This window comes from Phoenix dactylifera, chromosome 3 (genome assembly GCF_051530095.1).
Source record: "Phoenix dactylifera cultivar Ajwa chromosome 3, Ajwa_hap1_PhDact_Kaust_v1.1, whole genome shotgun sequence".
In the NCBI taxonomy this organism is placed as follows: domain Eukaryota; kingdom Viridiplantae; phylum Streptophyta; class Magnoliopsida; order Arecales; family Arecaceae; genus Phoenix; species Phoenix dactylifera.
Window position 1 is genome coordinate 53,624,927 of NC_143192.1, and position 24,421 is coordinate 53,649,347.

The 24,421-nt window shown below is 37.7% G+C and overlaps 1 protein-coding gene across 25 annotated transcripts in view; it reads left to right on the forward strand.

The window, feature by feature from the left end:
• Nucleotides 1–14,200: 14,200 nt before the first annotated feature.
• Nucleotides 14,201–24,421, forward strand: part of MRL1 (Pentatricopeptide repeat (PPR) superfamily protein) — a 31,933-nt gene continuing 21,712 nt past the window's right edge. For 6 of the 25 annotated variants that reach the window (XR_016400006.1, XR_016400005.1, XR_016400004.1 and 3 more), the window contains exons 1-9: nucleotides 14,214–14,637; nucleotides 16,254–16,986; nucleotides 17,161–17,386; nucleotides 17,594–17,660; nucleotides 17,727–17,892; nucleotides 17,977–18,092; nucleotides 22,457–22,585; nucleotides 22,782–22,955; nucleotides 23,084–23,248. Coding sequence is in view for 18 of the 25 variants with exons in the window: in XM_089929821.1 (XP_089785947.1) it covers nucleotides 14,308–14,637; nucleotides 16,254–16,986; nucleotides 17,161–17,386; nucleotides 17,594–17,660; nucleotides 17,727–17,892; nucleotides 17,977–18,092; nucleotides 22,457–22,585; nucleotides 22,782–22,955; nucleotides 23,084–23,248 (2,106 nt within the window). In the remaining 7 variants the exon portion in view is untranslated. The other 19 variants (XR_015976704.2, XR_015976706.2, XM_088719118.2 and 16 more) reach the window with 11 other exon arrangements.

Genomic DNA, 24,421 nt, shown 5'->3' on the forward strand with positions numbered 1-24,421 from the left:
GGGCCTTTTAAACCCATCGACTGCTTGGAAAAATTAACGTGTAATTTGGAGTTTCGACTACTTCTTTTACGAAAGGGCAACAAATAATAATAATAATAATAATGTGTTATAAGGTGGGCTTATTATATGGTGTATGAGGTACCAAGAATTGTTCGGTGAAGGTTAAAGATTCCGCAGGAACATCCAACAATGACTTTTGATAAGCTCACAGAGAATATCTACGGACACATCCGGCTGGACCAATCAAAACCCATCTCTTTGCTTCACCGTTTCCTTCCGATATATCATACGCATCGAACACAAATATACTTGAAAAAGTCAAAAAAATAACAAGTTTCGAAGTGCACCGAATCATCTCCTCTCTTCTAGCTACATGATCTTTTTAGAATGATTAGCCACATATGAGACTACCCAACAGGTCGTGTGCTTGTTAAGTCATAACTTAATTGATAGTGTTGGAGGATAATTACATAGACCATGCATTATCTGAATTATATAGCAAGTTTAAGGAGTTTCCTTTTCTTTTGTTTTTTTCTGATATCAAAAATAAATTAAGAACACATTTTTTTGTATCCATTTCATTGCGTTTATTATAACATAAAACTGTTGAACTTACATTGTGCTATTGGCAGGTAATAGATTTCAAGTAATATCAAAGGTATGACAGTATCGTAGATATTGATGTACAGATAGTGTTAATATTGTAGAGAAATTAATGTAAAACACAAAATTAGTGATCATGTTACAAAATAGTTATCATGCTCAATGACATCATAAAGTCATCATAATAGTGTTAATATTGTGATCATGTTAAACAGCGTCAATATTGCAGAAAAGTTATAATGTCAAAGTGCATAAACAGCTCCTAGCACATAAAAAAAAAAGCGCATAATCAAAGATCACGTTAAGCAATAGTTATCATGCACGATGACATCATAAAGTCATCATAATAGATATGCAATAGCATGCTCATTTTCTTATATGTAACGCAAACAACTTGGTGATTATATATTCCTGCTTGAGACCATGGCTCTTGCGAAGCCTTTGGTCGGCCGAATATTCTCTCTCATCATTTTTTTTAAAACAATATTCTTTCATTCAACATGAATTAAATAAGTCGCGAGCATAAACATTCTTCGTTCAATAATATTGTTTTCCATTATTCTCGCATGAATTTTTTGTTGGAAGAATATACTTAGAAATTGCTATGTTGCTATTTTTATTATATTAAATAGTATTATAAAAGAAACAAACTACTAAAGAAAAAAAAAAAAGCAGAAGATTGAAAAGATTTTGCTTGGTTCGAGGTTTGTGAAGTACACTACTCTAAAAATATAATTCGCCCCTTACATTTGCGTGTGCAGCGATCTCGTTCCTAAGGTATAACAATTTGGCTCAGCCCAATTCTCCTCTAATGAGCATGATTACTGGGAGGCTTAACCAGAAAGATTCCTTCAATTCCTAGAAAAGAAAAAAAAATGGAAGAAGAAAGATGGAAAAGAAGAGAGCACACTATGGAAGCAGAGTCTTTGCCTCATAAACAATCACAAAGCAAAGAAAAGTGTGGCATGTTTGGATATATCCAAAAGAGTCTATTTATGGACTCTATTCGGATGATCAAGGAGACGCGATGGTTTCGAAGATATGTGATGTTTCGGAATACAATATCTTTTTGGAACCTAATGTTCTCTTTCAAAAAATTGTAACTCTTCAAAAAGAGGCATCTAACAGAAATAAATCTTAAACTAAAATTTAGAGGATAAGATTATTTTTTTCTATGAAAAATAAAATATTTCAAATTAAAACTCCAACAATCCTCTACAAAAGATTTAAATTTTTGAAAGTTATAAAATAGAATATTTGAACAACTTATAGTGTGTAATGGTGAGATATTTTATAGACTTGAACCTCACTTAGCATTGATTTATCTATCTAAAAGAACTATAGTAGATTAATTCTTGAACTGGATCCTTTGATTTAGATTTCTATTAAAAGATCTTAATGCGGTCAACACTATTAAAAGATCTTGCGCTTAGTATCTTGAGTTTTTATGAGAATATGTTAAGGTTAGGCCAAACCCATAGTCGCTACCTATGCAGTAATTTTCACATAAGTAAGTCCTCTAAGGATACTTCTGACTTAATACCATATAGATTTTCTATCTTGGATTCATTAAGAGTATAACTCAATCTTTTCAATTTATTTTGTCACTGATATGACACGATCACTCAATCAGCTTACCATATTGAACTTCTTTTATGGGACTCCAATCACAGATATTGGGAATCCACTATTTGTGACCAAGTAGTGGGCTCCTTAGCCTATTTAGTGAAAATGTACACATCATACAAAGAATTAGAAAGGACACTAAGGATTAATTTCTTCAGGAATTTTTGAATGAGGGCTAGAGGATCCAAAATCTTAAGGACTAGGAGTAGATGAAGTTGAGAAGTAGATCCAGAAGATGGTGTAGGATCTAGGAACTTTACGGCAGAAATTAAATCTAAAGTGATAAGCCAATATTTTACTTAGTTTTGCCGCCTTTTGAAAAAAAGGATGCACTAAACTTTTTGGGATTAATTGCACTATGGCATCAAAAGAAGCCATCTATAAAGTTTTGGTTGTTTAATTAGTTCTGCAAATATAAGTTTCAAGAGGTTTAGCCTCATATTTTGGAATAGTTAATTAATGACTTTTGATAATACAATGCTAGATTTTGAAACAAATGTAATAAAGAGCGATAATAATAACAAAATTGAATAATTATGCTAAGATCATGACAAATAAAGTAACTTTGTAATTTCTGCTATTTTTTAGAATAGTAGCAATAAGTATTTTGAAAACAACTAATTATATGCATTACCTTAAGCAACAATAATTTCTGCACAAATTTCGAAGATGTAGAAAAATTTCTGCATAGATTTTAAAGATGTAGAAAAATATCTGCACTGATTTATGATGCTGAAAATTTCTGCACTGATGTTAAAATTGCAGAACATTTCTACACAAAAAATTAAAGCTTGCAGAAAACAGTTTGCATAAAATTTAAAGCTGTAAAAAAATTCTGCACAAATTTTAAAATTTTAGTAACTATTTGCACAGATTTTTAAATCAGCAGTTTTTTTTTTTGTACCGACTTTAAAGCTGCAGAAAAATTTTACAAAGAATTTAAATCTAAAAAAAAATTCTGTACCATTTTTAAAGATGCAGAAAATTCTGCTTGTGCTATTTTCAAAGCAATACGAATTTTTAAAATACTGAGTTTTGTAGAGAAAACAACCTCTCTATGATAAAGATAAAAACTTTTTTTAAATTTAATTGTAAGCAACCAGTGCAACCTTTAGTTTTGTCAAGATCACGTTCTTAGGCTGTTGAAAGAATATACCTAGAAATTGCTATGTTGTTGTTTTTAAGATATTAGAATAATATTATAAAAGAAACAAACTACTAAAATTAAAAAAAAAAAAGCAGAAAATTTAAATGATTTTGCTTAGAACATGGCATGTGAGGTACAGTGCCCTAAGAACATGATTTGCCTTCTAATTGCAAGTGTGCAGTGATCTCGTTCTTAAGATATAACGACCCAACTTAGTCCGATCCTCCTCTAACAAGCATAATTACTGGGAGGCTTAGAAAAGAAAAAAAAAAAGAAAAAAAATATGAAAAAGAAGAGAGCATGCTGTGAAAGTAGAGTTTCGATTTCAGAAACAATCTTAGAGCAAAGAAAACTATGTCGCGGTTGGATATATCCAGAGAAGCCTATTCATAAACCCTATCCAGATGACATTTTGAAAATACTATATTTTTTTGGAAATTGACATTTTCTTCTGAAAAGTCATAATTCTTCGAAAGAAGTTGAAAAGATATTTTAAAATATTTGAATCGAGTAAAATTTAAAAAATAAGATCTAATTTTTTAAAAAATAATAATAATTTTTGGATTAAATCTTCTACATTTTCAACAATAGACAGCTTTGTTTTTTCTCCGTTCACCGGGTTTGCTTTTGGTAATGCTCTGTCCAAAATCAATGCAAATATTCCCGAGTAGCTGCAAAACTTTCGGCGGACAAGCGTTTGCGACGACAACAACGTTCAACCCGAGCGGGCGATTCCTTTTCCGATACTTTCGACCTTTCCCACCCCCATACAAAGCTGGAGGATGCTTTGAAATCCGGACAAAAATGTCACGTTTCTGCATGGCCTTTTCTCGCCTCGCGAGTTCTAAATATATTTCTCCTCTTCGGGTCACTGCGTTGGGGGGGTCGCAAGTGGGCCCGCACCCAAAGGCAAAGGCCCGGGTTGGTACGGATCGCAGCCTTGGCTGTGGGGGAGCAACCGGGCACATCAAATAAGTTGTCCCTTCGGACCGCTGTAACAGTCCTGCATTCCTGCTTTTGGTAAAGCCGAAGGAAAGATAAGTGGATGCTTTTTTTACTTGCTTTGGTAGGAAAAGCCTCAGAGAGGACACATGCCATCATGTTCCTTCTGCAGACATTTCTCTGCCCGCCATTCATTCCCCCACTTTTTTCTTGTGTCAAACTGCTCTCAACTCGTGCTGCCACAAAATAGCAGTGCTTTTTTTTGTTTTTTTTGGTATAATGGTTTTTAATAGCACTGCTTAATGATCATTTTTGGACTCATTGATGAAACTTTATACCTCACAAGCATGATTAATTCGACACATCTATTATAGTGCACGCAGTTTAAAGTCATACATCAACCCAGTCACCTTGTCATATGTCAAAGTAAGTGCAAAATTATGTGCACTCTTCCTCTCTTCTTCTTCTCTTTTTTTTTTTTTTTTTTTTTTTTTTTTTCACAATGACAGCTTACATCCGACAGGTATAAATATGGACAATAAGATCAGAAAATAAAAGGCTCAAAGAGGACACATGCCATCATATTCCTTCTGCAGGCATTTCTCTGCCCGCCATTCATTTCCCCACTTTTTTCTTGTGTCAAATTGCTCTCAACTCGTGCTACCACAATATAGCTGTGCTTTTTTTTTGATTTTTTGGTATAATGTAAAATAGCACTGTTTAATGATCAATTTTGGACTCATTGATGAAACTTTATACCTCACAAACATAATTAATTCAAGACATCTATTATAGTGCACGTATTTTAAAGTCACGCATCAAACTTATTATCTTGTCATCTGGCCGATTAAGTGCAAAATTATGTGCACTTTTTTTTTTAAGTACAACGGCAGCTCACATCTGACGGGTATGAATGTGATCAATAAGATTAGAAATCAAAAGGCTACAAAAAAGCTCCGGCACAGACTCATAGTCCACCCAAGTGAAACCCTCTGAGTGATCAACAGCAAAAGAGGCAACTAAGTCAGTAGCACTGTTTGTCTTCCGGTAAACATGTGTGGCCAGGTAGGAGTTACACTTCTCCAATAAAATTATGTGCACTCTTTAGATATAAAATTTTCCATACCTTAAGGCAGATAGCATGAACATGTGAAGATTGCAAGGGGATCGATGTTAATTTGAAGCATGCCCAAGTCTGGTTCATGGGTAGGGAATAGAGTCTAAACTGATGCACCTGATTAAGTGTAGACTTGGTAGGTTTCAACATGGGTTGACCAAACAAACCTCAAGCAACATGAGCCGTAATGAAACCAAACCATGTCGATGCTAAATGATTTTAGATCGATTTAGGTTAGATTTGGATGTGGCTGAATCCCAACAACCTGTTTCCATCATTGGACCCAATTTGAATCATTTAATAATTAGGTTGGTCCACTTCAAAACTTCAGACTTTCATGCCCCAGTTTACTGAGGTAAATATTCTTTACAAAAAAATTATGGGTGAAGGCCCACACCTGAATCTTTTCCTTCAAACAAGAGATCAAAGGAACCAGAAGAAGAAGAATTTTAGCAAAAAAAAAGAACCAGAAGAAAGGTCCACCAATTACAGGGTGAGAAAGTTACCCATCTATGTGGCTCTAGTATGCACTGACTGCAATTCTTTCTTATTCCTTTGTTCGTCAAGGATGCAGTGAGTCCATTCTTAAGTATTTTAATTGTTTCTAATGGAGGACCCAGGAATCTTTGTTCTGTGCCCTAAGATGCAGCAATGCATGCCCTTTATGATATCATTAGCTGCCTTTTAAGTCCACTATCAAGATTAGAGGCTTTTAACCTTTCACATCAATGAGGACTCTAGATGTCTCTTCTTTCTTTGTTTTTTTAATTAATCTTCTATTACTTCAGTTGTAGCCTCAGACATAGCCTATTTCACCAGACATTTGTGAGTCCTCGTGGAGGGAGAGGATTAGTGAGACATGACTAGAATCACTTTTAGAATTTGGGACATGACATCGAATCCCGTGAGTGCGCGAGCGAAAGATACCAACCTCAAATCTTTGAGTATATAAGGATATGTTTAGCATTACTTTTTTTTTTTTAATTTAAAAAATATAAAAGATATAAAAACAAATTTTTTTATTTTTATTTTATTTTATTTTTGAAACTTTTTTATTTTTAGAAAAAATAAAAGTAAGAAATTATTAGTTTTATAAAAAAATTTATATCTTTTATTATTACCAACATCATCATCATGGTAACCATCGTTACTGTCAGTATCATCATCATTCTCTCTACAATTACTATCCTTGCAACAACTACTACCATTATCTTTTCTACCACCACCACCACCATCATCATCATTTCCACCATCACAATCGTTGTGGCTGACGCTACTGTCATCTCAACCATTGCTGTAACAATTCAAGACCTCATTCAAAAAAAATTAGTCATAATGTATTATTGGTGTTTCTTGATCCTGCATAAGTATCCAAAATCTATCCAGCGAATAATCGATGTGAGACTAAACACAAATCCGTACGAATTCTCACAATCACCACCATCCTATCCACCTCTGCTATATCGTTGTTGCTGCTATAACCTCTGGTGCATCACCACCACCATCATCACTACTACCACATTCCAAGTGCCATAGCTACAAGGCATATCTATTTAAGGTTCTTGACCAAATCGAACTTCTGGTTGTGCTTCAAATCTTCATGCATTATAAACTCTTCAGTTGCCTTTGGATTATTTCTTTTGATGCCATAGTGATAAATACGAAATATCGGCATTCAGAAGTGCAAATGGAATGCAGGGAGTGAGAAACCTCGTAGGTAGAAGAATTGAAGGCTCTTGTTGAATTTGTAGCTCTATATTTTGCCCGTTTAGTTGCCAAGTTATTATCCTAATAGATTTTATAGGACAAATTTTTGGATTATACGAATGTCTAATTGGAAATTGGAGATATTTGATTTCGGAATATTCTCTGTCCCTATCGACACGTGTAACGGGCCTACCTTCTCAAGGAATCTAAAGGGGTGGTGTGCCTTTTGGGGATAAGATCCCATCAAAGGTACTGGGAATTATTGGTGTGTCTTCCTGTAACCTGTTCATGCCCAAGAGTCAAACAACTGAACCCAGAAGGTAGTCCGGCGTCCCCACCCGGAAACACCTTTACCCCCCATTACAATGGGCGACAGCTTGTATGAACCCCACCAACCTTCTCCAGTGGATTAGTTCGTCATCCAGGACACCAAATAGCAAATTACTTTCAGAGAGTGGATAGATATAGTGATGGTCATGCTCTTATCCGTAATACTCATAGGTTGACTCGGAAGCTGAGTGACTTTCAGGCTTTACACGTATTTCGGAAGGCGAACAGTGCAGCAGACTGGATTGCCTTATTTGTTGCCCGGCACTCCGAAAAAATTATATGGACATCTGTAGGAGAGATACCTTCTACTGTGTACTCTTTACTTTATTCTGATATGGCTAGATATACTCACGTTAGAGCTATATAAAATGCCGTTTTTACCAAAAAAATAGCAAATTACACCGCAGAGTCCCCAAAGTTTAGTTACTCAACCAGTCTCATACCAAAGTCCATGTATTACGTAAATGCTTTCTTCTCGCAAAAAAAAAATAAAAATGCATACATTATTTTCAAACAAAGTGAAGTGATTTGAAGAAATTTATATTTTTCATTGAGGAGGAAATGGACATTACAACGGATATGGTCTTCAACATAGGTTACACTTGCAGCAATAATAGAAGGATAGTGCCCTAGCGGTTGCATGCATTTTAGATTTGATTATTGGTGTTCGCATCTCAACTAATCCGAATCATTATGTGCTCATAGGTACGAGACTAGTAGGACATTTTTCATGATCTTTATCTGTTTAAATTTATTAATTTAGAAGACAAATTTTGCTGCAATGGTAAAATTGCTTTATTGTAACTTCGAGGTCATAAGTACGAAACAGAACTGCCACTTAAATTTAATAACTTAAAGTTGAATGTCCTCGGTATCTTCGAGCAAAAGGGGGTGACATGTTCTTGGTGCAATGTTATTCTTGTCTATTCGCACCTCTGGTGAAACATGCTTTTAGTTCTTCAGATAAAATGTCATTGCTTTGGCTTCAAGTTTTTGCAATGGGATGCAAGTTTCATACAGAGGATATAGAAGTTGGTGAAATAGACCACCAGCTCATTTCCTCTTCCTTTTGCCTTTGTTCTTGCTATCCTTCTCGAAGGAGTTGGTAGTGTATTAAAAGTGGGACATTGGGGCATATATGTCGACCAACAAATGGGGACACATTCCCATCAATGGACAAGATCGCACCACGCGACGCGAATATTTCTCGTTAAATTTATTGTGAGGGATGGAGACACTAGCAATCAGATAGACTTCTTGCCTGTCACGAGTTTCATGAATTCCAATCTCTCTTTTCTACTTCCTCTCTTCTTCTTCGCTTGTCGTTCCCTCAATGAAATGAGAAGTGGCAATGTTCTCCCAGAAAAGAAGAATGCTTATAGTTCTTTTCATAATTTTTATCTGTTTAAATTTGATAACTTCACACATAACAGCGGCTCACATACGACGGATGTGGGTCCAGCCAACAAAATCAGAAAAAAAAGGAGATGACACAAATGATCATACACAGATGTGTGGTTCGCCTCTTTATAGACATGTGTGGCTTGATAGGAACTACACTCATTCAAGAGTCTGCAGAGTTGAGTTCTTTTTAGAGCAAAGCCATGAGGCCATGCTTGTTTCAGGAATAAAACTGCAAAGGTGATCTATCTCATTCTTTTTGGTGCCTCACTACGTCCAATACTTAGTTATGTAGGCATCGTATATACTGTGTATATCTACATGTATATCATATGAACCTTGGACTTGGTTAAAAAAAAAAGGAACAAGGTTTTTACATTGATCTGGAAAGTCTTTTTAGGTACATAAATACTTTTTTTTTTCTGTGTAAATAATATATACAACTTCCCAAGATTTTATAATATTCTTGTTGAAGAGAAGTTACCAAATTCTTTCTTGGTGAGATGCACATAACTACTTCTTGATGGGACTTGATCCAGCTGACACCATTTATGCTACTATATTAACTTCAATTGCCCCTATTTAGGAACTCCTAAGTCTATGATAACTAGAGGTAGAAGACATAGTGACCTATTGTCTAGCTGGAATGGTCTTCATTCATCAACTCAGACTTGGAATCATTGGATGAATAGTTCATGTCTCTGCAGAGCAAGCTCGACTCCCTGATCACTGACATGTCGATTAATTGGTATGGATGCTTGATGGCCCTAGACTCTAGTCACAAGTCAAATTATCTAATAAAATGAAACCATCTTAGTGAAGGTTACCTTTAAGACAGAAGCCAATCATATGCAACAGCCATACCTTTATCTTGACCTTGTTGCACACTATTTTTGTCATTTTTTTAATGAAAGAAAAAGGAGGCCTAAACTTTATTTTTGCCATTTTTTTTCTATTTCTTCGATTTTTTTTTTGTAGAGATTCCAGTTGAGTGGATTGATTTTTTTTTTTCTCTCTCTATCATCATATGGATGTTACAAAAGAGTAATACCTTGTCATTCTTTTCAGTCAGTATTAGAAAATAAAATTAACAAATATCTTTAGCTTCTCCGAAACTTCTGAACATATCTTTAGCAGCAGCTGTGTCGTTGGAAAAAAAAAAAGCTATGCATGGATTACGTTCAGCAATATCAATACGGATGTATATGTGAATATTTTCCTGCATGATTCTCTCCTGAACCATGTCATGTAAGATTGCTGAAAAATTTCCTTCCCTCGTCTCACAAGTCCAAAATCTTGATCCCTGCTTGCTTTGCAAGATGTACTGGGCTGGAGCATGGGGAAAGGTGGTTGCTTATTTACACAGTAGGTGTTTTGCATCAAACCTTTAGACCAGCCTCCATGGTGAGCTCCCTCATACATCCAGCAGGAGACTAGATTGAGCCCAATACGTTATAGCCGGCCCAACTAGTACTAGACCAGCCCAATTCTAATATAAGAGCCCATGGTCTCGGTGTTTGCAGTTCATGTCAATCGGACATAAATTTCATGAAGAGCCGTCTGATAAGAAATCTAAGTACACTACCGTTAGGCACAAATATAAAAATTAAAGAATTTTATTTTTTTTAAGAATTCTACTTTCATCATGACTAAAATTTCATGAGGACTTCAGTTATTAAGATTTTGAGTCTATAAATATTCATTAATTTGTGATTCAGAACTCAAGTTCTGCATCATTAAGATTTGAGAGTATTGAATTCTCTCCTTCTTCTCCTTCCTCTTTCTTCATCTTCCATCCTATGTCACTATCCATGTATAAATGATGCACCATGCTCCAGAAGTTGACATAAGAATTCATATGACTAGCCGTGAAAAATCTTTAAGAGATATAAACCCCAATTCTTTGCGGGAATTTGGGGGATGTCTCCCATTTTAGGAGATATCTTTCTTATTTTTAGGGATACCTCTGCTTATTTCTCAATCAAACATCATCTTATATGGAGAAGAGGGATTTTGATGCATCTTTAAATTCTTCTAAATTTCAGCCAACATTCTATTTACAGGAAACCGGATAAAAAAACTAATCAATTAAATTAGAAGATTGATTTGAAAAGCTGATAATCTAAAATTTATAGTACATGATCATATTGACTTATACATCCAAATATATCGGTATTTATTTTCCTAGATAATAAGGACCAAAATATTAGTTGTATTGTGTTTGTGGGTGAATGACACCAATGCGAGGCCATCTCTTGGCCAACATGAAAACCCAACATTACAACAAAGACCACTACAGTTCAGCATCTCAAGATCACAAGTCCAACCTTCCATTCTATTCTATTGATGGAATGCTCGTGTATTTCTCATTGTTTGAAGAAGCGAAAAAATTAAAAATAAAAAACAACTAAAGAACCTTGAGTTTTTACAGTTCTATTTGCTATAGTTTATTATTGTTACAGTTCTATTTGCTATCATTTTGCTAGGACTTCCTTGAGATATACTATAGAAAATTTCTATAGTGCTGAAGATGAACATAACATTAATAATATCAAGGGGGCCACATTAAAATGAATACCTATTGTTTTAGTAGCTCTCTCTCTCTCTCTCTCTCTCTCTAATGTCCAAAATGTTGAGGTAGCACGATCTTTCTTCTTCAAGAAAAACAAAGGAGAACAAGGGGATTACTTATGATTTTTTTTCGTAAACAAGGGTTTACTTCTAGAAATAACTAATTTGTGCACGTATGATTTCTGGTCTTGATATTGCATCTACTATATATATCTTACTAGTTTATATCAGGTTAATATGGTGTATCGTGACACCAATTTATGATATATTATATGAGAAGGCCTAACAATTGTATCTTGCTTTTGTACAATGTTGTATCAAACAATTATACCAAAACAATACCTTTCCATGCCATATTGCATCCAGTATTAGATGAAAAATTATATCCTACATGGCGTACACCACGTGGCCGTACATGTCGCTAATCACAGTCATTTGTTCATGTAGCAGTACATTGAGATGATTGCCTGATGAATGGGGCCTATAGGAATGATCAACTATGATTGACAGCATGCGCAGCTATATGATGCACGTCATATAAAATATAATTTCTCAGTATTAGATAGAACATATTGGTAGATATTTATGATGCAAATATGTATGTAACTAAAAGCATAAGACTAGACATTTATCCTTAATACTTGCTTTGACAAGACGCTACTTTGTTGAATATGAAAATATGTTGCTAGCAAGATAATAGAATGGAATCATCAATCAAGTGAAAGTATAATTTCTTGAGATTTGGACACCGGATCATACAACATGATAAATAAAACTTTTAAGACAGCCAAAAATTTGGTAGTGGAAATAAACATATAACAATATGAGATGGATCACCAGGCATTACAACAATCGATCACATAGACACATAGAGCATTCCTTTTGTAAACCAGTTTACTGAAAATCAAGGAGAATATTTCTTAAAAAGATGAAATTTCTTCTTACCATTGCATCATCAAGAGTCAAAAAAAAAAAATAAAGATGATATTTTCTAAAAGTATATGAAGAAAAGAATATATCTTTTTATTTCTAATACTAGTTAAAAGGTTTGGGATCTATAATCCAGTGGATTTTCATGGGTAGGGCAGGTTCCTTCTTCTTTTTTTTTTTTTCCTTGGTGAAGGCACGTTAAGATTCCACTTCCCACGGTATTTTACTTGTTATCGATGGATTTTAGATTAAACTAACCCCTTTAGGCTTTTAGCCTGCCTGAAGACGGACGACGTTCACGTTCATGCCCATAAACTACTCTATTATGGGGGCGGTTCAAATGCGGGGACGTCACGCGTACACACACACACACACACCGTAGTGCGCCCAATGCTGAGTCGCCACGAGTAATAGATGGCCCCACCTCAGTTAACACCAACGGAACGACCTTCGCCGTCGGGGAAAACTCGGTTTCTTTGAAAAACCGGTCCGAGCTCCAAAGATTCACAAAGTCTCTGCTGTTCTTTATATTACTTCTTTATATTTCCCCAAATATTTTAATCAACGTCTCACAAACCCTGTGAATAGCATGAAGAGATCATTCCTTGTAAAAGATTGTATGTTTTTCCGTGAATAAAACAATAGTGGGAGTATCAGGAAAAAGAACTGCAAAGGCGAGAGAAAATTTTCAACTTATTTGATTGGATTTTACTTTAAAAAAAGTACAAAAGAAGATAAAAAGATGGAAGATGCGTACCCATAAGAGAGTAATGCTTAGGCTCATATATTACATATAAAAGAATTGTTAAATAAAATAAATTATTTTATGTTTAAAAAAAATAAAAAAATCAAGAATCTTTTACACACCAGCATATTATTTTAAAAAAAAATCCAAAGCAAACATATTTATCCCATTCACAACCACTAATTTTGAATTTATTCCACAAACTCTCCTCTTTTTTTTTTCCTTATTGATTTTTTGTTTAATAGTTTCTTGGAAAGTAAAGAAATAGAGAACTATGCTATGGAGAAGCTGACACGGAAGAGGAGGACGAGGAGAAAGATAACCAGACGAGAAGCATATTCGGGACAAAATAAGGATAAGAGGGTCTTTGTGTAAGGAATTAGGGGGCAGCTGGCTTTGCCTCCTTCTTCTATAAATAAATAAATAAAAAAATTGTAAGGAATTAGGGTTGGACCGGACCGGTCTAAGTATTTCCCCCATCCATTAATCAGTTATTTTCAGGAACCGGGACGCCTTTTTTTTTTTTTTTTGCTTTAAAAAAAAGAGAAAGGGGGAGGAAGGGACAAGTCCACCCCCGCATAGCAGCTTCCACCCCGCCAGAAGAATGTTTGATGTGGGCAGAAATAACCGTATGTTGGATACGTCGGCCGGTTTTACTCGTACCCTTCCCATCTATGGGCCCAGCTCGGTAACCTCTCTAGGCTCCCGCACGAATCCTCCGTGTGAGTATGTCACACCTGGCACCATCGAGGCTACCAGCGGACCAATAAGCTCTCCCAGACTCCGTGTCCAAGTAGAAAGCATCCGGTCTCCAAAATTTAATCAATGGCTGCGCATTTCGAACTTGGAACTACTTGGTTAGAAGTAAGGTCCAGTTCTACTGAGCTACCACCTTAGTGGCAGAAACCGAGCCCTCCAACGGAGAGAGACGTCCCTGTAAGAATTAAATGGGATGGGGTCCATCGGTTGGTCACTAGGTGGCAATTCAAGATTGGGCGCACTAGGACATGTGTGTGTGGCCCGCACACCTTAACCGATCCCGTTGATAAGTATCTGCCGAAACGGGCGACGAAACCAAGGCAGGCCGCCACGTCAGCGGTAGGCAGTTTTTTTATCCGTTCTTCTGGCGCTCCACCACTCCCGTCCTCAACCTTCTTCCTTCCCTCCTCTCTCTCCCTCCTCTTCTCCATGGATATCAGCTTCTCGCCCAGATCTCAAACCCTAATTTCATCCCTCTCCCTTCTCTCCACCACCACTTCCTCCTCCTCCTTCGTCCACCTCCCTCTCCCCAGCTCCATCATCCGAAAGGAATTTCCCGGGTGCGGGAGCCAGCGGAGGCCTTCGGGCCTCCGATCTCGAAAGAGATGCAGGAAATTAGGGTTCCAATTTCAGTCTCCTAGGTGCCTCATCCAGGACTCTCTGGGCGAGAATTCCGTTCTTGTGGCCGCTGCCGCAGTTGCCACCTTCGCGGCGGCCCTCCAAGTGATGTATAGCAGACAGAGGCGTGAATCTTCCCAGGTGACTGAATCTTGGATCTTGGAACTTTCGGTCTTTAATTTTCTTGGGCTTTCCAAGATCGGTTCTTGATTATTACCTTAAACAAGAAAAAGAATATCCAGTTCTTGATTACGAACCATACCCACATTGAGAAGAAAGCTATGAGGTTGCCGGTAAGTGTCTAGATTCTTGCCTCTATAACATGGACTTGTTCCCTGATATCTCAGATTTCGGCCATAAAAAGATGATTAAGATTTAAATGCATGACTTAGATCTCTGAAACCTACGCGAGATTGGATCAACAGTCTCTCTACATGGTTACTGTAGTCGATAAAAGGCCTTCCATATGGACAATCATAAAAAGATTGGTGTTTTTTCTCCAGTAGGGCTTAGCAGCTATTCTTGACATGACAATAGGGCCCAACTTATTGGAATCTTTGGTTTTTGGAAGAAACCATACGGCCAAGGGAGAACGATTCTGAGTTCTGGTATAGTGGTCCCCCTCTTATAGATCAAGAATCGTGTATTCCAATGAACAGGCTATAATAACTGAAGAATAAAGCAAAAGTTGTAGGTGAATTGTTGAGAGGAGAACCGAGGACTTGTATCTGGGAGACAGGATGATATTTTACCACAAAGCCAACCGGCATATCAGATGAAGTAAAACAAACATATGGTTTGTTTTGTGGTAATTGTTATATTTGGTAGTGAGGCCTCAGTTACAATCTGTGGCTGAAAGATACCCCGTTCCCTGAGGAAAAAAATAAGAAGATAGTTAATAACTGATCTTTTACACAATGGAGCTGATGGAGTGGGTGGGTATGTTTACTGTTGAATGATAGCCACATATTGGGACAGGAAATGTCAAGGATAAAGATAATTAAGGATGACAATGCTGTGTGAATCATGTTTTAAAGTTCTCATCATTCCCTTTTTGTTCAACTGAAAGTTTGTATATTATAAAGTACCATATCAGCCTTCCACTGGCTTTCTCTCTTTTTTTTTTCCTCTTTTGTCTGCGTTTCCATGCAGTGCGGCATAAAGTGCCACCACCAGGGTTTGAACACTGGAGCTCCCCCAATGGCAGTCCCTTAGGAGAGTGGTACAACCAGCTGAGCTAACAGCTGTTGGCTCAAAATTTCTACGTGCTGAGAATGACAAAATGATGGAAAGAAAGTATTTATGATGCTCTAAGGAAAAATTAGAAGTAACCAAAATTTTCTACCAAGGTTTTTATTTAAATTATTATTATTGAACACTTGTTTGGTCTGAAAGTATCTTATCTGCTTATCATGTTTAAAAGGGTCTTGCATTATGAATCACCTCAAGTTTATGTATGTATAATGGTTAAACCCATTTCAAGCATGCAATGATGTTGGTAATTAGCAATACTAGAAGCTTACATAGAAGAACTATAATTGAATTATGTTCAGAAAAAGACTTCAGAGTTCAGATATCTATGTCATGTTTCTGTGCTTATGTTAGTCAATTGCTTTACGCAGAAATGGATAAGACTTTGCATTACAAGTAAGTTTAGGTTTTTAATTTTGTTTGTTTCACTTACAGTTAAATTTCTGTTGATATGCACTCAGCTTTTTGCTGCAATCTAACTTGAAATTCTTGTCCCAACTTGTTAGTTTGCAATTCATGAAGTCCCTGATGTTATGGTGAATGTTGGACTCAGTGAAAGCCATCATGCAGAGCCCATAATGTACAAAGAAAATAGTACAATTGCGAGAGATCAAGCAAATGTGTCTCCTGAGATCTGTGCTTCTGACATAAAGGATGCTCAACTGTTAAAACTTCAAGAAATATTCAGCAATACATTAAGCAATGAAGTGCAGCCAGCCTCTAAACTTCCTGCTTTCATTCTTACAGACAATGCATCAGCTAAAACAACTGGAACTGAAGAGTTTGAATGTTCATCTTCTGAGGTTCACAAAATTGATGCATTAGAGCAAGATGATTCTGGAAAGAAATTGCCAGATTTGCTGCCTGGAAAACAAAGGCAAGCTGTAGGAGTCTCTGATGCACCTGATATAATAGTTGAACCTACATTTAGATTTTGTTCTAGTGTCCTAGTGGAGAAGAAACAAACAGAAATCAATCAAGACATTGAGCTAGACTGCATTGTAGCGAAAGGCAGTGAACTTCGTCCCTCAAGCTGTAATGGGCTCATGAAACAAGATGCCAAAGCAGTTTATGCTTACAATAAAGAAATGCCTGAGGTGAGGTCTATATCATGCTTCGAAAGTTTGAGTGCAGGACCTCTTCATCTCATTCTTCAAGATAACAATAGCTCTTACTCTCGATTAAGGCATGCAGTGAAGTTTGGAGGCATCCATGCAAAAATCTCTCCTCTTTCAGCAGGTTAAGCCACAAACACATGCATTTAAATCAATAATATATCTTTTGTGAAATTTATTTTCTTTAACCATTGTTCTTTGAGGCCATGATATTTGAGCAACATATACTCATTTGTTTCTGAGTTCCAAGGGCACATGCTTCTTATAAATGATGTTTGCTAAATTTCTGAGTCTTCAGAAGGACAAAAGCCTAGTGCATGCTTCAACGAAGGCCATACTAGTAAAGGAGAAAAAATAGGCAAACACCATGGATTCACAAGGGATATGGAAAGAAGTCTCAGACATGGAAATGAAGATAATGCAAATTTGTCTGGATTTCCTGAGCCAAATGGGAATCTTGTAAAAGGCGCAAATTATCCATCGGGTTATTTAAGAGCCTATGATCGTTTGTTGAGAGATGGAAGGTATCACTCATGTCCAGCATTTAAATTGAAAAATTCCTACTTTAGTTTCATATCATAGAAAACCTTATAGATCAAATTGCATTCTCAATGATTTTCATAATGATGAGATGAAAAATTAATAATTAACAAGAGTGATGCAGCCTAATGAGTAGTCGCTCCTTCTCATATCCCTCTTGCTCATCTTAAACTCATTTATATGGGGCTTAGCAGGTTGAGAGATTGTGTAGACTTGCTGGAAAGTATGGAAAGAAAGGGATTGTTGGATATGGACAAGGTGATTCCTTTGTCCTGTATTTTATCTCCAGTGTGTTTGCTTATTGACTTTTGTCAATTTTTTCAGGTCCATCATACCAGCTTTTTGAAGGCCTGTAAGAGTCAGAAAGCTGTAAAAGAGGCATTTCGTTTTTGTAAATTAATTAGGAATCCATCAATGAGCACCTTTAACATGCTCTTATCTGTATGTGCAAGCTCACAAGATTTTGATGGTAATTCATTCACCTCTGGAAGTAGGTCTGCTGTAAAATTATAAATGACAGAACATTCTCATTCACTTGAATGCCTTATTCCTGATCCCAAAACTGTTTGTATAGGAGCTTTCCAGGTTATGCTGTTAATAAAAGAGGCTGGGCTAAAGCCTGATTGTAAACTTTACACCACACTGATATCAACCTGTGCTAAAAGTGGAAAAGTCGATGCCATGTTTGAAGTATGGTAACCTAGCCATTTATACTATTACAGCTTACAATATATTTCATATTCATCTATTTCTTACCTTTCCATGTGCTACAATAGTTTGTTTCCGATAGAAACAATAGGACATGTTACCATTTACGTAGTTGTATTTATAAATATATGTTCATCTGTGTTTTATGATCTAAGCACCCCAACTTGAGTCCTTATCTAATTTGAGCAGCTTCCATAATCAATGGCATGTTCATAGTTTGATGTCCTTTGCTGCTTACAGTTGATTGGTCAACTATGTCTCATCATGTGTCAGAGGTAGATTATTATTGTTGTTAGGCTCATTCATTAAGGGAGGTGATATTTGCAGTGGTCTTATTCTCATCTAATGTGAGTTTTTAATTTTTAGAAGAAGCATCTTTAGTCACTGTAGACAACTTGATTCATTTTTTTCTAATATATGATAAGTTTATTTCAAGTTGCAAAGGAAATATGTTCTATAGTGTAACAACCCAGGACCTCACCCAAAATGGCTAGCCGGAAGGTATTATTTGGGTTCCTTGATCCTGTATAAGTACCCAAGATCTACCCAGCGAATAACCGATGTGGGACTAAACACACGCCTGCATGGGTCCTCACATACTCTCTCGTTCAAGCCTTTATGTCCTCGTCAGGCTAAGGGTTCATGTCTATTCAAATCAAATCACAAACACCATGATTGGCCCGTGGTCAGCCCCAATGGATCCGTGCTGCAGTGTTCCCTAGTCCGCATAGGTTATGGGCCGGATCGGCTCTGATACCAAATGTCATGCCCCCGCTTCCGCGGAGCACGTGAGGCACCTAGTGCCCACGTGGGGGCCACATGAGGGGGGAACACGGGGCTCCCCTGCCAGATATTGTCCGGTTTCGGGGCTTCACGCAAGCGTCCTTCACCCCTCCTCGGTTTTGTTTTCCACCAAAAACGCGTCTGCAGGATTTGGAGACACCCGCCTCATATGCCCAGGCTCTAGAACGAGTCTTTCCGATGTGGGACTATTGGGCTTCACACCCTTTCCACCATCGGACAAGAGCCATCCTCGGCTCTGATACCAAATATCACGCCCCCGTCTACGCGGGACACGTGAGGCATCTAATACCCACGTGGGGGTCACATGAGGGGGGACCACGGGGCTCCCCTGCCAGATATTGTTCGGTTCCGAAGCTTCACGCAAGCGTCCTTCACCTCTCCCCGATTTTGTTTTCCTCCCAAAACGCGTTTGCAGGATTAGGAGACACCCGCCTCATATGCCCAGGCTCTAGAACGAGTCTTTCCGATGTGGGACTATTGGGCCTCACACCCTTTCCACCATCGGACAAGAGCCGTCCTCGGCTCTGATACTAAATATCACGCCCCCGCTTCCGCGGAGCAGGTAAGGCGCCTAGTGCCCATGTGGAGGCCACATGAGGGGGGAAACACGGGGCTTCCCTGCCAAATATTGTCCGATTTCGGGGCTTCACGCAAGCGTCCTTCACCCCTCCTCGGTTTTGTTTTCCACCCAAAACGCGTCTGCAGGATTTGGAGACACTCGCCTCATATGCCCAGGCTCTGGAACGAGTCTTTCCGATGTGGGACTATTGGGCCTCACACCTTTTCCACCATCGAACAATAGTCGTTCTCGGCTCTGATACCATTTGTAACAACCTAGGACCTCACCCAAAATGGCTAGCCGGAAGGTATTATTTGGGTTCCTTGATCCTGTATAAGTACTCAATATCTATCCAGCGAATAACCGATGTGGGACTAAACACACGCCCGCATGGGTCCTCACATATAGCATTTGAAGACTTGATTATAAGATATTTAGAATTATCTCCTTAGAAGACCTGGTTTAGAGATTGACTTGAATAATTCTGCCGGGAGATAACTGCACTTTCAATTCCTTCAGCAATGTTGGTTATTGTACTTATTAGTAGACTGATGATTTTCTCCCACTCCTTTTTATTCTTTTTGATTTATTGGCAAGCAAACAAATATGATAAATATAGATGGAAATGCATATTTATGGGTTCCAAATTGGATATCAAACAGATGGAAAAAAATACTACTTGGAATTCCTCCTTTTTTTTGTTTTTCATGTTTCCTTTAGTTCTTCATTGTCTCTAGTTAAATGGCTATCATTATGTGTGCTTGACATAATCTTGTCCTTGATTGAAATTTAAGTTGGGCAGCTCAGCTGTTTCTGGGAAACCTTGGATGGTGTAGGAGACAATGTTAGCTAGAAAGTTGGCAGCTTTAATGGTCAGTAGTTTCTAGGATAGTCAATGATGGTACCGTAAGCTTGTGGCAAGGTGATTGGGATGAGTAGTCAATATCAACTGCTGATTTGTACTATTTGACATCATGAGCAATTTATGCTTCAGATCGCTTGAAGCAAATGGGATTAATATTTAAGTACAGATGGAAGTTTGGTTAAAGATTGCTCAGTGGTGTGAGCCTTAAAGAGTTTATCTCCATAAGTGTGCATGTTTGAGAGAAGCTTTGTCGCCAAGTTCTATAGCTTGTTAGTTCTAATGTTTTGCAGTACATTTTGTTAATTTTTCAATATTTACTATTTTCAAGTTTTGGTGAAATCCTCTATCAAAATTTGCAACAAATCTGAATTTCAAGCTATTAAAAAACTAAACAGATGATTTGAGCATCTAACTACCTGCTTAATAGTCATGATTGTAACAATTTAGCATAAAGAGAGGTTAACATAAATTTGTGGATGTATGTATGGACGTATGTATGCATGTGTTGTATCTTATGTATTTCTTGCACTAATTATAGATGAACTTATAGCTAATATTCAGTAAGATGTATCATGGTGTATGCTATTTGTAGACGTCATGAGAAAAAGTGAAGCTTAAAAGCCAAATTGGATCTGTGGAAGAAAGCTGATGAAGGTAAGGGTTTAAAAATCTATAGAACTAAGGTAGAGTATATCGAATGCAATTCTAGTAATAACAGAAATGAAAATGGAGTTCCAATTAAGATGGAGATACCATTGTGTGATAGATTTCATCATTTGGGAACTATTATATAGAATAATGGAGAGATAGATGAAGGTAAATATAATAGTATTATGTTTGATTAGATAAAGTGGAGAGGTGTTTCTAGAGTATCATGTGATTGAGGCACACCTTGTTAACTTTCTTAAAAAAATTGTAGAATAGCGATAAGGCCCACAATGTTGTATGATTCAGATTGTGAGGCAATAAAGAAGGTTCAAGAAAACAAATTGAGTGTAACATAAATGAGAGTGAAAATATGGATCTGTGGAAAAACTAGAAAGGATAGATCGAAAAGTATACTAGAAGAGCTGTTGGAGTTATAAACGACAATGTGATGGAGAATTGATTGAGATGGAATTGACATGTACAATGAAGTTTTGAGGAACCTCCCATAATAAGAGGTACTTTAATTTATGTTAAACGATGTGAGAGAAGGGGAGGATGTGAGGAAAGATAAGTTGAATCTTTTCTTCAAAGTTTGGCGACCAAGCACGTATCTTTATTAAGACCCAATACCTTCTCTTAAGTGGAGCCTAGTTGAAGCTGTCATTTAAATCATAGTATAGAAATAAAAGAAACTTTTAGGGATACAGGAGCTTCCAATTGGCTGCAGTTTCTCCACACCGAGACTAAAATCTGGCTAAATGTTCTTTAGGATCATCCATCAAAGAGCTGGAAGCTTGGGAAAGGACATAATGTCAGAAGTGGCACCAGAATATTTGGTGAATGAGGATCAATGAAGCCATCCCCAAATAGTGGGGGCATAAGGCTTGATGGTTATGGATACGTGTGTCTAGATATGTACATATATGAGTTTTTAGCATTGAAAATTGTTGAATTACATTGTTCACATAGCTGGAGCTGTCAAGATGATAATAGGAGGCCCTGTCTTCTTGTTAATGATTATAGATGACTAACTTTTTCCATATGTTATCAAATAGATAGAAATTTGGCATACAAAAATGCTTGTTAATATGTGCAAGTCATCCATTGCGCCTTTGACTTGGCCCATGTTTTTGAATCTGTATCTTGTCTTGATTGAGAGAGAAAGCCTTGGTTCAACGGTAAGGTTACTCTATTGTGACCTAGGTGTCATCGGTTTGAAACACGGAAACAAGTTTACGTATATCTAACCTCCTTAGACTCCACAGTGGAGGGACCCTCATCAGCTTGGCCTAATTTTATCTTGTCTTGATTGAATTAGGGAGCAGGAAACAACTTTTCTGTCATAGGCACTGAATGCATTGTCAGTCAAAGTCAGATGTACTTGCTTGTAGTTGTTATTACAGTACACTTGTTCATATTCTCTTATGCGTTATTGGTTTTGTTGGAAAACTCAGAAATTTGTCTTCCTAGATTTTCCATGAAATGGTGAATGCTGGAATCGAGCCAAATGTCAACACATACGGTGCACTTATAGATGGTTGTGCCAGAGCTGGACAAGTGGCAAAAGCATTTGGTGCTTATGGAATTATGAGATCCAAGGTATAGTTGCTGATAAGTTTCCAACAAATGCTTTTTTCTTACAAAAAATTGTACTTCATATGCTATCTCATACTTGAAAAATACTTACAGACTGTAGTGAGATGCAGCCCTTTCATTTATTTATATATTTTTGTTTTTTATTTTTGACTACATTTGAAGTTGTTCTTTATTCTTAACAAAGTCTTATTTGCAGTAGAAAGTGCAGCCTGATCGAGTTGTATTCAATGCCCTGATCACTGCATGTGGTGAGTCAGGAGCAGTTGATCGTGCATTTGATGTTTTAGCAGAGATGAGAGCAGAGCCTAAACCAATAGATCCTGATCATGTGACTATTGGTGCTCTGATGAAGACATGCATTCAAGCCAGTCAGGTATATACTAGAGCTTTTAAAGCAGTCTGTTGATTCACTTTTAATATTTTTACATTCTGGTAGTAGGTATCAGATTTGGTTACTCCTGTCCCTGCTTTAAAAGATATTAATATGTGATCCAACTTTAGGTTGATCGGGCTCATGAAGTGTACAAAATGCTTCACGAGTATAATATAAAAGGCACGCCAGAAGTTTACACAATTGCTGTCAAGAGTTGTAGCCAGACATGTGATTTGGAGTTTGCACTTAGAATATACGATGATATGGAAAGGAACGGCGTGGTACCTGATGAGGTACTTTTCTGAATCAGAACCTTTGACAATATTCTGAGATAATGTTTGTAAAGAATTCATATTTTCGAATCCGTGGTTTATTTCCATATTAGTGAGCTTGAAGCCCTTTAAGCTTACAGGTATTCTGTTTCCAGACATTGATCCCAGAACCCAATGACCTGCAATCTGTCAGCTGTCTGTACTGCTCCCCTGAGGCCAAAAATAAGGTCTTGCATCTACTCCTCTCCTAGAAAGGGACACCCAGCTTGATAAAACCTTAAACTTAGTACCCCAAGAGAGGGCTGTCCTTCAGCTCATCTCTGTCACTCTTTTTCTTCCCCTGCTGTCTTTTTATCTTGAGGGCATGCCCTCTTTTTTTATCCAGAGGTCAATTTTGGCACTGCTTATGCCAGGGTCTCTGACTGTTAACTTGGGGGCCTTGTTTTCTTTGAGTTATGCTCATCTTTGTGCGCTGCTAAGCACTTAGGTAAGAGCAAGGTCAGTGGAACCGTCACAAACCGTCTGATTCGTAGCGTCTTGAGCCGTATCGGCGGTGGACTAAGATAGTTCGGGTAAAGAAACCGAGACACTGTCGCCAGAGTGGGAGAAGGAGAAGGAAAGAGAAAGAGAGAGAGAGAGAGAGCAGGGTAAGGAGGGAGAGGGAAAGGGAGGGAGGCCGGCGGAGGGCCGTCAGAGGCTGGCGCTGGTGTAGGTGGCAGAGGCCGTGGCCGTGTTTCTGTTTCGTTCGAAATAGGAGTCCGGCCGCTAAAAATTTTTTATGATTTTTAAGTCGGCAAATTACTTGCCAACTTCACTTAAATATCGTGAAATTTGATTTGCCGACTTCAATTAAAAATCGTAAAATATTTTTAGCGTCCGGACCTCTATTTCGAACGAAACAGAGACTCAGTCGTGGCCTCCACCACCTGCACCAACATTGGCCTCCGCTACCCACCCTTCTCTCTCTCCCCTTTCTCTCTCTCCCCCTTCTCTCTTTTTCTCTCTCGTGGCGGTACAGGCTCGGCATGGTATGGTGCGGGTTCATACTGACTTGTGCCGCCGAGCAACCGGTGCAGGGACCCGGCCATGGCCTCCACCACCTGCACTAGCACTGACCTCCGCCGGCCTCCGCTCTCCCTCCTCTCTTCTTTCTCTTTTTTCTCTCTCCCACGGTCTCCTGTGTCAGTACAGGCC